General features: G+C 35.4%; 1 protein-coding gene across 4 annotated transcripts in view; it reads right to left on the bottom strand.

The window, feature by feature from the left end:
• Window positions 1-15474, bottom strand: part of SLC41A2 (solute carrier family 41 member 2) — a 46014-nt gene that overhangs the window by 25919 nt on the left and 4621 nt on the right. For 3 of the 4 annotated variants that reach the window (XM_030959821.1, XM_030959820.1, XM_030959823.1), the window contains 6 exons: window positions 11983-12714; window positions 11592-11696; window positions 10658-10765; window positions 5839-5910; window positions 4899-5043; window positions 2865-3011 (listed from right to left, as the gene is read on the bottom strand). In XM_030959821.1, the coding sequence (XP_030815681.1) occupies window positions 2865-3011; window positions 4899-5043; window positions 5839-5910; window positions 10658-10765; window positions 11592-11696; window positions 11983-12537 (1132 nt within the window). In that variant the 5' untranslated portion in view covers window positions 12538-12714. The remainder of the gene's footprint in view (window positions 1-2864; window positions 3012-4898; window positions 5044-5838; window positions 5911-10657; window positions 10766-11591; window positions 11697-11982; window positions 12715-15474) is intronic. The other variant, XM_030959822.1, reaches the window with a different exon arrangement.

Below are 15474 nucleotides of genomic sequence, written 5' to 3' on the forward strand. Positions count from 1 at the left end.
ATATTTAATTCACAGAAGAACCCAATGTATTTTACAATAGAAGAAGAATGGGAAGAGAAAATAAATTAATTCTCTTTTAGAGCTCATTTCACTCCATTTTTCTTAGATTTATAGCAGGCAGCTTACAAGGGAAAAGAAAACTTGCTCAAATAATGCAGCCTCTATTAGAAATTAGAGGTAAACTGGAAATGTACTGCTTCAAAACTACTGCTAAGAACCTGAAAACAATAATGTGAATCACACAGTTTGTCTTCTCAACCTGGATCAAATATATATGAGAGCTAAATGCATATTCTGTGAGAAAAATCAAACGCTTTAAAGAAGTTTCCAAATCATTACTGACAAATAACAGGCAACACAGACCTCCACATTTAATTTACGGAATGTTCCTATTCCAGAGCACTTCTTGTGCTCTGTTGGAGGGAATGTGCCAGGTTCCAGCGACAGTCCTGGGGAGCCCTCTAGCGCTTTCCCCCAGCTATTTGACAAGGATTCACAGCTCTTTTCCAGGAGCTGTTAAGAACTGTTAACTTTTCACTATTTGAATCCCCGTGTTTGATAACTTTGTCACTATTTTTGAAGCACTTAGATGAACCTTTAAAAAATTATATATATGATGGTGGCCAAACAGGGTGTTTCATTTGGCCCTGGCCTGGGTAAAAATGCTTTCCCCTGTCTCTTCAGGGTATGCCATAAAGTATTGTATCAATCCAAAAGCTGTACACCTCTGTTACAGACAAACATAAAGCTTGTACACAAATAATTTCCATCCTTCCAGTCTTGTTGTTTGAAGACAACTCATTCTTTGCAGAGAGCAGCCAGAAAGTTATTTTGTTTCAGACCATTTCATTAGTTAGGCTAATAAATCACAGGGGAAAATGGTTAGTTCTGAACACAGTCCAGAAGTGAATCCCACCAGTTTCATTACTACCCATTGTGCTTCTTATTTTAGCACTGAGAAAGCATTGAAACAATAGAAAGAACATAAGAATATCTGTGCTGGATGAGGCACAGTTCTCATCTAGTCTAGTATCCTTTGTCAGACTATGGTCAACAGTTCAATTATGGGGAGAAGAAAATAAAAATGACAGGTTTAGAGTGATGGTTCTTTCAGCATGCTCTGCCAGCTTTTGCTGTGGTCTGCATCAGGGATTCCATCTCTCAAGTCTCTACATCTGTTTTGTCAATGCTTCTCAAAGGATTTCTTTCTGACTGGTTTATCCAAAGTTTTCTAAAATCACTCTGGTCCTCTTAATAGATCACAACAGTAAGTTTCACATCCCACTCATCTATTGTGTAAAAACAATTCTTTAACTTTTTTTAACCTGTTGCCTAATCATTCTCTGAATGTCTCTTGCCTGCCATTCACAACTTGATCTACTTCCCCCGAGCAGAGGGTGGCTCCATACTTTTATTCCTTGTTACTGTTTCATAGTTCAAACACATGCATCTTGGAGACCACCTATTTCCAAGGGCTTCATGGCATGTCCTTTCTTTAGAAAGACTTTCTTGTTTCCAAAACCAAAGAATATAAAGACATTGAAAAAAATATGAAGAGCAGAATGAGTCACGTTAGTGGCAACTAGATAATTACATACTTCACCAAAAGAGAAATACTTCCAGAAGACATTATAGATAGAAAATTGGGAGTAACTCTTGGATGCATACTGATTCTTACCCCTACACATGTAGGATCTGCTTTCCAGCTGCAGTGGGAGAGCAAAATGTGAGTGGTCATGACAGCTATTAAAGCAGCAAAGGATCAGTTCAAACTGTACCCACTTATTTTATTCCTCTGAGATACATTAGAACACCTGTATCTAGAAAGGTAAATTTCTGGAAATGTGTCAAAGGAAGAAAGAAGTCCAAGTTTCTTTATCCATCTCTTTTGGGGGGACTGAGTGTTTTTTGTTTAGCTTGATGGATTAACAGGAATAGCACATCATTGGACTTTTTCTAATCAGAAGAAAAGAAAGAAGAGATGCTAAAAAATATCTTCATCAATTTTCACTGTGAATTTACAAACTTCCTTAAAAGAAGCATTTAAAAGAAGTATTTGAGAAATACAGTTATTAGAATATAATAGGAAGGATTTAAACATAGTTATGAAACAAAAAACACTATTTAAGTTTTAACAAAAATACAGAAAATATTTTAAAATACTTCTTTTGCACACTGATACATTTAAGTTGACATCATGACAACACTTTGTAAACATGAAAAACCAAACACTGAAAAAAACCCTGCAAGTCACACAATGGTAGCTTGAGTCTTATTAGATACTTTTTCTGGCTGACGTTGTAATACAGAAAATTTTTGTAAATATGAAAAAATTTGGACAATGAGCTGTAAAGACTATATGTGATGATATCAGCATCTCTGGTAAGTTATGGACAACACAATATTTTATCTGTGGTATATTACAGTATAATTGCCTACAATTATGTCTTTTAAAACACAATAAACTTTTAATAGTTTCTATGGAATGAGTTAGTTGCAGCAATGATTTCATTTTGAATAAGGCTCTTAACATTCTTTCCCCACTGTGAGAAAATGTTTTCATATTATTTGTTTCTTCATTATTATGGCTTGTATTTCACATGTAGGTTGCCTGTGATATTGCCAAAGTTTTTCAAATATTTCTAGATTGTGCCGAAGTTCAGGTTAGTGACTTCTATGATTTATTAAAATAAAGGGAAAAAAAATCATGGTACTCTAAGATTTACCATTTAATGGTATAAACATTGACAAAAAAGTAAGTCAGACTAAAAGGTTTGCTGAACTTTTCCCTCCCAGCCTTCTCCCCACCCTCCTAACCCAAAAAAGGTTCCTAGGGAGTCACACACATTTAAAAGCACACTTACCAAGGCAAGTGTACAGACTCTGACTTATCCATGCTAATATGGCAAGGGTGATGAGATCGCCAAAACTTGCTGCAATAGGAGTGGCAACGTTGTCAGGATTAATACCAGTCTTCTTGGATCCAACAATAACTCCAACCATTATTACTCCTAAATTCAACAAAGAAGACAGTACAGTAACTGCATCCACTGTTGCAATTCCCCAGAAAATCCCAAGATTATGACAATTTCAAACTTAATAAATAAGAAGTCAGTGCTTTTTTCCCAGGATTATTGGTCTTCCTACCTGATTGACAACTGTGTTTTTAAGTTGTAGCCATTTTAAAAAACTAACATATACATTTTATAAAAACACAGCAAGCACACAAAAAACCCCAAGAACAATCTGTACAATAAACTACTTTGCTTATTAGAATAATAAGCTACTTTGCTTTACTAGAATTAGCACTATTGTAAGCCAGCTATTTCCTGAAAAAAAAAAAAAGAGATGTATCCTTTTCCAACCCTGGTAACTTCACCTGACCGAAACCTTAATCAATCTAGGCTGAAAACAACATAAGATTAAATACTTTGACATCTGATATTGCACAAGACTATAATGGAGTTACCATCAAACACCAAGAAGCTACATAATAAATTAAACCCAAGACAACATATAAAAAATATTACTTGCTACACACTTGAAAAAATTAATTAGAGGTGTTAATTTGTATTTTTTCCTATAAACATCAACACTAACTTTTGAAGAGTAATCTCCTTGCAAAATGTAAGTAGCCACAAAAAAATAAAATTCGCACTGTTACAGTCTTTGGCACAACCTGAGTAACTTCCCTCTCATCAGATATTATATATAAGAACAACTGTATATGCTATCCTTTATGATATATTATGAATGCTATGTTACATTAGGAGTTCACTTTCAGAGAAACTAAAGAGTTTAAGAAGTTTAAGGATTTATAAGGAATTGTGCCTAAGGAATTATAGACACCAGGAAATTCTCTAAAGAAAGAACTGGCATGATCCTGTAGGGTAACAATATTTCAAAAGCACCTATTTCACATGTAGGAGGATAAAGCTTAGAAAGTAATTTCCTGTACTGACCCATCACCAGGACAAAAAACAAAGTTTCTCTTCATGTCCAAATCATACATGCGAAGTGTAAAACATGCACTCATGTTCCACAGTTTTCTTGCTGCCCTTAATTCTGCACATAATCAAACTCAGTGACTTTCTAGTCTCTAAAAAACATGTGTGCTCTTAATTCCATGCCAAACTTTAACTATTTTGTTATTTTCACATAAGTAAGCATAGCAAAGCAGTAAAACAAGGAAGTTACCCATTTTACTTGACTTACTATTCTTAAGACTACTGACCATGTATTTTCATTAAGAACATGTCACAAGTAGAGGTACTTTCCTCCTCCCCTTCCTGTCCATTAAGTACAACGTTTTATGGTTAAATGTTTCCTGACAATTAGGAAGAGAATTAAATTCATCATACCATATTGCTCCAGATAGACACTGGCACTGTTTGTAGAGCTGGACTTGAACTTGGTCCAAACCTTTCAAATAATGAGCCAAATTGTTCACTCAGCCACAAAGCAGAGCACAAACTAACACACAAGCAGCATGGGCAACCTGGAACTCTGAATTCAGTTAAGCTAACATCCAGGCTCACTTGAGTGTAATTATAAACAAGTTTTACCTGCTTAGTAGTAAGAATGTATTTTGTACATTAATGAATATAGAAGGCAGGGGAGAAATTGTGCATCATAGTAAGTAAAGTCTCAAGACCACACTTTTTTGTTTAGATATGCTCGGGAGGTCATGAAAATCAAAAGCTTTTCAAAGACTATGAGAGGAGAGGAATGCAACATGCCCACCTATATGGAAATTGCAAACGGGCATCTTATCCTCAGCTGGTTTTCAGATGTATTGTACCTTACCGGATTGAAATTCTAAAGGAACAGCAACATAAGACACATTCTGCACCCACAGAAAAATAAATACCACAAAGTAATACATGCAACCCCTTTACCTTGCAAAAGAGAAGCTATGAAGGCAGTTGCTACACTGCTAGAACACAAAAGGACTGAATGATCAAATCGGTATTTGCCCTCTGGAATCCAGCCCAATATTACCGCTGCCACTGCTGCCAGAAAACCAACTACTGTAGCCTGAACCTGGAAAAGAAAGTGAATTAATAAAATAATTGACAGACTTAGGAGGACCACAGAATCATTTTCTGCTAGCCTTTCCTCCTATCTACATTAACATGCCAGGTATAACAGGAGCATGCTCATCTATTTTGTAGAGAGGCTGACAAACTTGGATGATGAAGAAGAAAAATCTCTTAGGCCAGCAGAAAAGGCTATACCAGCATTTTACAGACTCCAGAATAGCAAAAGTAATATCAGGAAGAGGAGCTCAGAAATTACAAGAAGCCAAAGCCTAAAGAAGCTTCCAAACCACTTAAAGTAGGGAAGTCACAACATAAATATTTCACCTGTGTTTTAGGAATGTTACATTATAACTTATATAGAATCAGAAATAGTTCTCAAGAAACAGCTGCTTTGGAGGGCATGCACTCCTTTCCTCAACAGACCCAGCTATCTAAAATATTGTTTATTATCCAAAAGCTCTATCCCACACTTCCTTTAAACATCGAATCCAATGCAAATATGGTACTAGAAACATTTGAAAGGTCAAATTTAAAGGGCTTTGCCAAATCTGAAATTTTTCTCTAATCACCCTCAGATTCTTTCTCAGGAAAAATTATAAAGGAAATACCCTTGGTACAGTCACAAGCAATACTTTAGTTCTTTTTCTAATAAATATAAGCTCATATTGTTTTAGAGAAGAGCCAGTGTAGTAGAGCTACTCTCCCATTAACACTGTTCATCTCCACAGTGTTTGTGATCTAACTTTTTCAATAACTTCACTCACAAGAATTAATCCAATAAACCCATTATATCTACCTGTTTTAAGGCCAAATTGCCAATTATTAGGTTCCATTTCTCAATGGGAGAATCCATTTTTCCAATATTTACCTATCAAAATCAGAAGAGAAATTCAGACATTTGGGGTTAAAATGGTATTATTTGAAAATATCCAGGAATAATTCAGCTAATAAAATAAGACAAATTGATTAAAAACAAGACAAGTCTTTAAAAAGTCAAACATTTGTTTTGATTTTACATCATACTTACATTATCCTTCCAAAAGCAGCTAAATTTGATGGAGTTTTAGATAGTAACTTATTTACCATTAGCTTGCTCTGCAAGATATAAGAGCCACCTTACGTTCCTGGAATGTCCAAGAACCACCAGTGATTAGATCATTGGCTGGAAGACCCCTTTACACTAAGCTTGTTTCTATGGTGCTTAAATTCTGAAAATAAAAAATGCTAGAATTAATACTGTTTAGCATTCTAACTTTTCATTTACACAGTACAGCTAGAGATTTCTGATGCTAAAAATTATGTAAGTCCAGTGTTAAGGTAGTAGCTGAAAGATAGCAAATAAATTATTCCAAGCAATTTAAAAGTACATACACACCCTTATATAATGTATTTCCTACTTTTGCTTTTTTTTTGAGTTAGACGACAAGATCTGATAAACAATACAAACTTCTGCAGTATGACTGTGTTTAAAATAACTTCATTTTTGAGATAACAGAACCTTTTTTACATGTTGAGCATAAATTTTAGTGGTTTTTCCTATACAATAATTTATAAGATAACATACTTCTCAAAAAATATAAAAACTTCATTCATATATTTTTCATCTTTTGGTAATTCCTTTTCAGTAGATTTCAATTCAATTTCTTTTCCATTTTGTGATAGTAGCGACTTGAAAGGAACAAAGTATTAAAAGAAATGCTAATTTAAAACCAGAAATATAATGAGGCACTTTATCTCAATCAAACTATAAATATTTTATAATGTTCAAACTACAGTGAAAGTTCTGCAAATACATCCAGTAAGTTTAGATAGTACAGCCATTGTTTCAGGAACTGCTGATAAGAATCTCCATTGCATCCTTCTTAAATATATATGTGCTAAATGAACAAAATGGCAGGCTGTGGAGAGTTTCACTCCTTCTCTCCTTTGAAAAAGTTTTGGAAAAGTATCCCAAAAATGCCTGTTAAAAAAAAGTAATCTTGCAAAATGCTTAATCCTAAAGGCGAGCTCCTGCCAAATGCCACAGCTCTTCTTTCTCCTACTGTCACCTACATATTTACTTTTTTTTTCTTGAATCAGCTCCATGAGTTCATGACACCAAAAATTTGCTGATTTGATGGAAAACATTTTTATTCAGGGAGTGAAAAGGGGTCATCTCCTATAAAATTATCTGATCTATCACATCCACTCATGTAACCTTGCTCTCAGGGTTTGGAAGGGAGAAATAGCAGGACCACTCCTTGCAGCTGCAAATTTCTATAAACTGAGATCAAGTTTAGTGTGATACTATGAAATAGATGGATCTAAACAAAAGGTTTGTAAAGTCATACTGCTAATGCTTAACAATGAGAACACACGGTCTGAACAAGAGTCTGCACAAATTTACAGGAACGAATGAAGAAGCGGTGTTTTGGTGTTGGTGGTGTGTCATTTCTTTGGGGTTTTTTTTTTTGTTATTCGTGCTCTTTAAAAACGAAAAGAGAATAGAGAGAAGAGACAGCAGTGTGAATTGAGACAATGACAATGACCCAAAGAACAGAACAAAGCTGAAGAACTGAAGGACACAAAACAATATAAATATTGTGCTTGAATGGGCAGTTGACCTAAGTGCACCTCCCACAGTTATGCCAGCACAGCAATGGGCAGAGGGAGAAGGGCTTACAGAGACAGAACTCCAGAAGCACCTTCTTGCTCTTTTCTATCTGTATTCTACATATGAAGTAACTTCTGGTGAGATAAAAATAATGTTTTAAAAACAGTAGGCTGTAAGATTGCCAGGGTATGGAATGTTTACACTAACTAACACCAAAGGGAAGTACATCTGTCCTGAGACAGATGAAAAACACAGTCTTGAGACAGATTTAGTGAAATAACTGATTCTAAAGTGTATGGGAAATTGTGAGTGATCAGTAAGAGGCAGCTAAAAGAGAAATTTGGGCAACAAGATGAAGAAAAGTGACCAGACAATGCTTGAAACTGATGTACTATGGATAAGATACTTGCTAAGAAGACACTACTTTTTGGCTGACCACATAATTAACAATGAAGTAAATATAATTAGTTTATAGCCCCAAGAGCACAGATATGTCTGCAAATTCAGATGCAATAATAAGCTAAGTGAGTGAGCAGGACATGAATTAACTCCATTGCTGAACTCACATTAGAAATTTCATCCTCAAAAGGTAAAGCTGGTCACAGGGGCACAATCTAGCTTTTACTTAAAGACAGGTGTCTGCTGGGGAGCCAGAAAGGGCAAATGTAGGCCAGAGAGGGGAAGATTAATCAGACAAGTGGATTCCAAGTAACTGTTTAGATATACTCTGAATTAATGTTCTCCTCCTGCTCTCCTAGGATGAGGATGACAGGACCAAAGGTTGAGTGGCTAAAGAGAGTAGGGGTCAATGAAATCAATGGGAAGAATGCAAAAGTCAGAATGACCTCTTTCTGAGAGAACTGGCATGTAAATTTCAGGTCTAGCAGTAAGCCATCACCTGTAACAGGTTTCCACAGCTTTGGCTTGGGGTTTTATTTATTTGTTTGGGTTTTTTAGGCTTTTTTTAACATAAAAACTTAAATATAATCTTGTTAGCATACCCTTGATAAGGAATGATGTATACTGTTCTTATCTCATACAGGATTGTTCTCTTAGTTTATCCACTGGACATGCAGCCTGTGTTGTGGAAACTCCAGTACCCTTCATCTGTGTGTGAGAGGGGGATCAGCTCCTGTCTTGGCAACAGCTGGTGGATAATAAGGACCTAGGTCAGGAGTAACAGTGCAGAGAAAGGGTCTGTGTGACCCTTTTCCAAACGTCCCCTGAGAGCTGTGACGCTCACAAATGTGATGACACTGGTGAGGATGGGGAATTCAGTCACTGATCAAGCCAGAGAAGTTCTGGATTTGTGATCTGGCAGAGGTCATAAGCTCAACTGAGACAAAGAATCAAAGATCACATTAACCTAAGCCGAAGTGGTGAAGTGTATTCTGACCTTCTTTATTTTAAGCCTTCAGTAAGGCACTGGTAGATCTTGGACTTGGTGTATTTTTCACTATGCAATACAAGCATTTTTAATCCTCAGGCCACAAACTGTACCAGTCAGAAACCAATTTAGCAACAGGTCAACAAAAACCAAAAGGTAAAGTAATAGACAAAAGCATTCATGCCTGACAATAAAGGTAGTAAGGTTTAAACAAAAAATACTGTTAAGAAACAGTAAGAATTCTCAGAAAAGTACGAACAATAAAATCAAACAGAAAACAAGATTGAATGACTAAGGATGGTGTTGATAAAGATACAATAGAAATATCAATCCTTATGTATGAAAGTAATCAATTTCTGTAATGGGCATGAACAAGCAAACCCTCACAGGACTGCCAAGGCTGTGTCCATCACAGTGTGCATTCAGGCAACAACTCAATGGAATGTGGGAATGGCATTTATTAATGACAGAACACTGGGAGACTTTGTCAATACAAAGCATTGTAATACAATACAAAAACTGAATGTCCTTGAGGGTTACAGCAGCAAAAACTGCTGATAATATTCAAAAGTATAAATGCAAGGTCATGCACTTATGGACTAATAATATTTCTGACAGAACACAGGAGTGACAGCTGGACACGAACAAAAGCATAAATAATAGGGCACAACCATCGATCACAAAGTGACTGAGAGGTTTAAACCCGACCCTTCTAGGCAAGAAAGCACATAACACCCTAGAAAGTTTCAAGAGCAATATTCTACAAAGACATAGTAAAATATAATCTAGAGTTATGTACACCTTTGACCAGACATGTACTAGAAAAATTCATTCAAGTAGGAAGAGGCAGAGAGTGGGGGCCTTGCTGGAGAACAGAAGCACTGCATCAGGCAGTCTTAGAGAGATACCCAGTGCAGCCATCAGAAATAGTCTAGCTACATTATTAGACTGATCTAATCACTAGTTATTCACACACACACAAAATATATACAGGAAGGCAATCTGGCTTACTTAGACTAGAAAAACTAAGAGATATAACATCCCCCGAAATGTAAAAAACAGCTATAAAAAATACATGAGAAAGAACACACAGAAAAAACCTAGTTATACTACATTACAATGTTGGCACACACAAAAAATAAGCAGACACAAAAAAAACCCCCAAAACAACCTCACCACAACAAAAATAAATAAATTTGTTTAGCGAGAAAGCTTAAAAAAAAATCTTGCAGTTTAATCAACAGAGGTCTGGAATAGCAATGTTACCAATGCTTTATTTTGCTGCCACACTAATGGTCTTTTAAAAAATGTGCTTAAAACACAAACTTTTTTTAGCCTATTCGAAATCCCTCAAGGTCAAAGAGATCTCTCAATACACCTATAAATCTCAAAAATCTGCTTTATCTGTTCTGAATGATGAGTTGGAAGAGACTTTAGAAGTGAAGTTTTGATGTGTGGAAACACATCAAAAAGGGTCACCTTTTTAACTTTGCCAACTTAATAACAGATTTAAACTGCCCCATAACAGCCAGATGAATTCATAAACATAAAGCACTCATGTCTCAAAGATTTGTTTCCTTTTTGAAATGTTTAAACATGTATCTGAAGAGGGAAGAGGAAGAGAAAGTTACTTACAGCAGTTGACAGCCGGGATGCCAAGGTCATTTCCAAATTTCCTTTGAGACCAAGAAGCGCAGGAACCAAGATAAAGACTTCAGTAACATTCTTGAACACATCCCAGTGCTATACAAAGGATACAGTGAGAAACATTTAATTGAAAGATTATCTTTAGACCATCCATAAACTATTAAAAAATTCTGTAAATCATAACTTAACCCTCTAAAAAAAAGTTATATTTTTGTATTAGACCTAAAAGTCTGAAGTCAGAACTGTTACCTATTTAGATAAAACAGATTTATGACTGCATATTACTACTTCAAAGATAAGAAGACTATAAGCAAGAGATACAAAACTTGGCCTTAAAACAAACGTAGTTAAAAAAATATGTCATCAATCTGAAGTATTTGTTTTTCATTATTTAAAATAGTCCCACATACTATGACTGCTCTTGAATTCTGCTCTTAATTTTCAACACTTTCATCATTTCCTTTCAAGCTGTGTAGAAACCTCACATAAAACCAGTAAGGAATTTATTGTCATATGAACAGAGACTGTAAGTTAAAAAAGCTTGTCTTTATTCTTTTATCTCTAAGTGTGAAATTTACAAGAGCACAGCTTTCCAAAACCCAGGTTTTTTAAAGAAAATTATTTTCCTTTTTTGCGCACCAAGTTCTCAGCACTGAAGTGCTATGCTACTTTGCATCTCTTGTCAACCCACGTTATTTAATTTGTCATCATCTACCAACTCCAACTAAACTAACAAAACTGTAAATTGTCTTTTTATTCGGGGATTTGCAATAATTTAAATTATTATTTTAACGAAAATAAAAGGATTCAATTAATGCATCTGTATAAAGAATAAATTTGTAAGATGTAAATGAACAAAGCACCAGACTGGTGTCAAACAGCCCAAGGAAGCAGCAAAGTTTGTGTGTGAAATTTTATTTACCTTTTTTTTGAGGTAACAAAGTCTCTTTCCATTGCAACTAATTGAAGTCCAAGCTTCTTTTACTTTCTTAAGATTTTGAGTGACAAAGATTGACACCTCTTCCTCCTATTTTAATTAACATTGTAAACTCTTTAAGTGTAGATAAAGAAATTCCTACATCTGAACAAAGCAAAACCAAACAAAAGTGGGGAAATCCACAAAGATTAATTTCTGTATTGTAGTTCTGTTTAAATATTGTGCATATTTCAAACTTTTTTAATAAGTTCATAGTAGCAGAACCACACACAGACCTAATTACATCTCAATATTGCAGACATCTACAATGTCACATGTTAGAACTACAGACCTAACAGACTACCTGTTAAAAAAGCCTTACAAAGCAAATACCAACCTGTACAATATCCAAAACCATGCCAGCAGAAACAGTTCCAAACCCTGCCAGCAAAAAAGGTACAAGTATCTGCAGTGCCATAATACTACTCGATTCTTTGGGTTGTTTTCTACTTCCTTCCACAATGATATCCTCATTACTGTCACTAGAAAGAGTGTCATCCTGCAACATGACATCTGTTTCTGAAGTGTCCATTCCATCACAGTAATTGTAACTGGTAAAATCATCATATTTAGGGCTACAGCTGGATGGGCTGCGTCCATTGCTACCATGAAAGCTTGCTTCTGAGAAGTGATGGTACTCTGTGTGTTGTTCAGACCTGACATTAAAATTGTGTCCTACTGGTTGCAATCCATCTTGCCAGACACCATTCACCTTTTTGTGTCTTTCCTCTTGGTTTATTTGGTAAACAACTGGAACCATACTTAAAAGCAGCCTCAAAAATTTATCAGACTGAATTGTATTAAGATTTATGGTCCAGTTTACAAAGCCTTCTCTGTCATGGACTTTGCCATTTGTTTTGGAGATGGTAGATCTGCCTTTACAGTTAGTCATAGTGCTACAGAAGTACAGGTTGAAAAGCACTTTGTTCTTCAGATGTCAGCCAAGAAATCTTGCAGGTGAGTCACCAAGTGACACACTTACAAGTGGACCAAAATGTTCCTTTTTTGCAAGCAAAAGTGTTTTTTCATTGCTCTCAAATCTTCAACATTTCCATAAGCAAGACTGGATCTGCAAAAAAAGTAGAAAGTATATATTCACTTCTAAAATATTTTAACTCTACAGAACACACAAGACATTGGTTTAATTTTTCAGATCACAATCTTTTCTCTTTTCTGTTTACCACGATTTAAAGTGATGTTGCTTCTACTCTGATATTTCCAGCATGGTAAGAAAATAAACAATGATATACTGACAGTCTGAAGCCATTTCACATTCACTTCATCAGAAGCCACTTTACCTTCCTTTTCTTCAGTCTTCATCTTGTGGTAATAATTGTAGCAATTTACTAAAAGAACAGTTCTAATGTGACTCAAAGCTTTACTGACTTTGGTATTTATTACTAAAGTCCATAAATACAAGTAAATTATTGGCATAAACAGAGAAACAATAGTCAGGGAGACTGCACCAGCATGATGTAGGATAACACATGGCTTTGTATCTATGCAAAGCTGTGAAAACATTTTACAGACTGCAGGAAATGAAAACATTTTAGAGCTGGAGGACTTTTAATCTGCATTTCCTAAGAAACTCAGCTTCCTATGATCATATCTTTTATGTTATGATTCCTATACTTCCCTTCCCTAATTTCAAAACTTTTAAGTTATCCAGTATTTTTAGAGCAATTTCAGGTAGACTTTACAGGAAGTGGAGATGCCAAAGCTTTTACCAACTAATAGCCTTGTAAGAGATCCAAGTTTGTGCCTTTGCCACCAAGCGTCTTCAAACATTAGCTGGGATAACTCACTCCAATATGGCCAGAGCAAGTCCACTTCAGAATTCCTGTTGCTCACAGAACTACTAGATTTGGGGTTTTTGAGTGAAAAGACTCACAAGCAACATGATGATTTTTCCCTCTACCATTTGCTTTATCCAAGGGAGCTTTGACCAAGAAACAAATATTTTAAAAATGACAATTAAATGTATGGCTTGATCTAGAAAGAAGCCAAGTTTTGCAAGAAACAGCAATCTTTTTTCCACAAGGCCAACAGAGGAATTTAAGTAACCAAGATTCCTGCAATCTTTTGCCACTCTAGCAGATTGTGCTTTGTTGAATCTTTCCATTTCAGTGCATAAAAAACTCCTAGGCCTCAATTCTGGTTTCCATACACTTTAATTAGGAATAACAAAACAACTTTAGCTGCTATTCTGGAGTAGCTCGAACCACAGATCAAAATGGTGCTCTTTCAAGTGCTACAGAAAGCCAGAACAAGAAGAAATTGAAGGATTTCACTTCACTCCCAGGAAAATGCATTGAGAAAATTTTCTGATAGCTTTAGCAATGCAGAGTCTGGCTCATTGCAATTTCTCCCATATGTCCTCCAGTCACATCACCAAAGTGCTAGACCAGTGACTCATGGAAATTATTCACTGCTCTGGAACTCTGGTCAAAAATATTTCGGTTAATTATCCATATCTTTTTTAACATACAGATTGTTCTCCTTTAAAATTTTTATATTTCATTGGGTTTTTTTAAGAAACAAATCCTTTTATAAGATTGTGGTTTCATTTAATATAAGAAAGTATTAAGAAATTGAAATCATACTTAACAGGGGAAAAAAAGGGAACAGAAAAATTATTTGGTCAAGTTCCAAATGGAGGAAGGGCTAGCATGGATGGCTAGCAATCGAATAGTACAAAGCAGTTTGGATGACAGCCTTTTATGTTTTTCCTACCACAAAGACTTAGAATGACAATATGGGAACTTAGTGATAAAAGCTGGAAAATGAGAATTTAAGAAGATAAACTGAAAACCATAGAACCATAAAATTGTTTAGGTTGGAAAAGTATTGTATAGTACAATATACAGGAAACAGTAATAGTTCCTTCAGAGCATACAGAGAGAAGATAACTACAAACCCTTCTAAATATAACTAAATGTAACTCATTTCTAAACATGTGTTCAAACAAAAATGGTTTTCAAAATGTCATCTGATGCAATATTTTCATCCTAAGTTACAAGATGCTAATAATTGCTGTATTTTCAAGGGTATTTTGTACCCACAAGATGCAGGAAACCTTTTTGTTCATGTTGTACGAAGAAAGAACAAGAGTTTCCTGAGAAGCTTTATCATTGACAAGAAAAATGCCTATGTTGTTGTGTTGTCTAGAAAAGATACGGGAGCTAAAAAAGCAAGCTCTGCTTGAGTAATTCATATAAAGAAAAGGCAGTTAAAATCTCAAAAATCTCTTTCCTGGTCTCTGTAGGAAGAGGAGATAAGTGGTTCTGGTTTCTTGACATATAATCTGGAGGTTACAGAAAAAGCTGAAGTACTGAAAAAAAAAGAGAGAGAGACAAAGATCCTTTGAGAACTCAGGAATTAGCCTCAGATTTATCATAGCTGGCATATTACATATGAAATGAAAGGACACCTTGTCTTTGTCCCTACAGGCAAAATAATGAGTTATGCCCGAACTATGAAAATAATTATTGCCTCTTCCATATTGTTTCCTAAGTATCTACTTTCAATAGTTTCTTCTTTTCCTTCATATATTTCGTAGCAAATAACAATTCCTATGTACTACCCACCTCTTTCTCTCAGTCCTGCAAGCATACACAAACAAAAATAGTTCTGTAAACATAAACAAATAACAAATGAAGCCGTACCCTGCCATTCGTTGAAAATGTGTTCCTGAAAAATGAAACACTTGGCAATCCAAAAGAGAGCAAGCCAAATAACAAATGAAGCCATACCCTGCCATTCGTTGAAAATGTGTTCCTGAAAAATGAAACACTTGGCAATCCAAAAGAGAGCAAGCCAGTTTTACCCA

Source organism: Camarhynchus parvulus, chromosome 1A (genome assembly GCF_901933205.1).
Source record: "Camarhynchus parvulus chromosome 1A, STF_HiC, whole genome shotgun sequence".
Taxonomy (NCBI): Eukaryota; Metazoa; Chordata; class Aves; order Passeriformes; family Thraupidae; genus Camarhynchus; species Camarhynchus parvulus.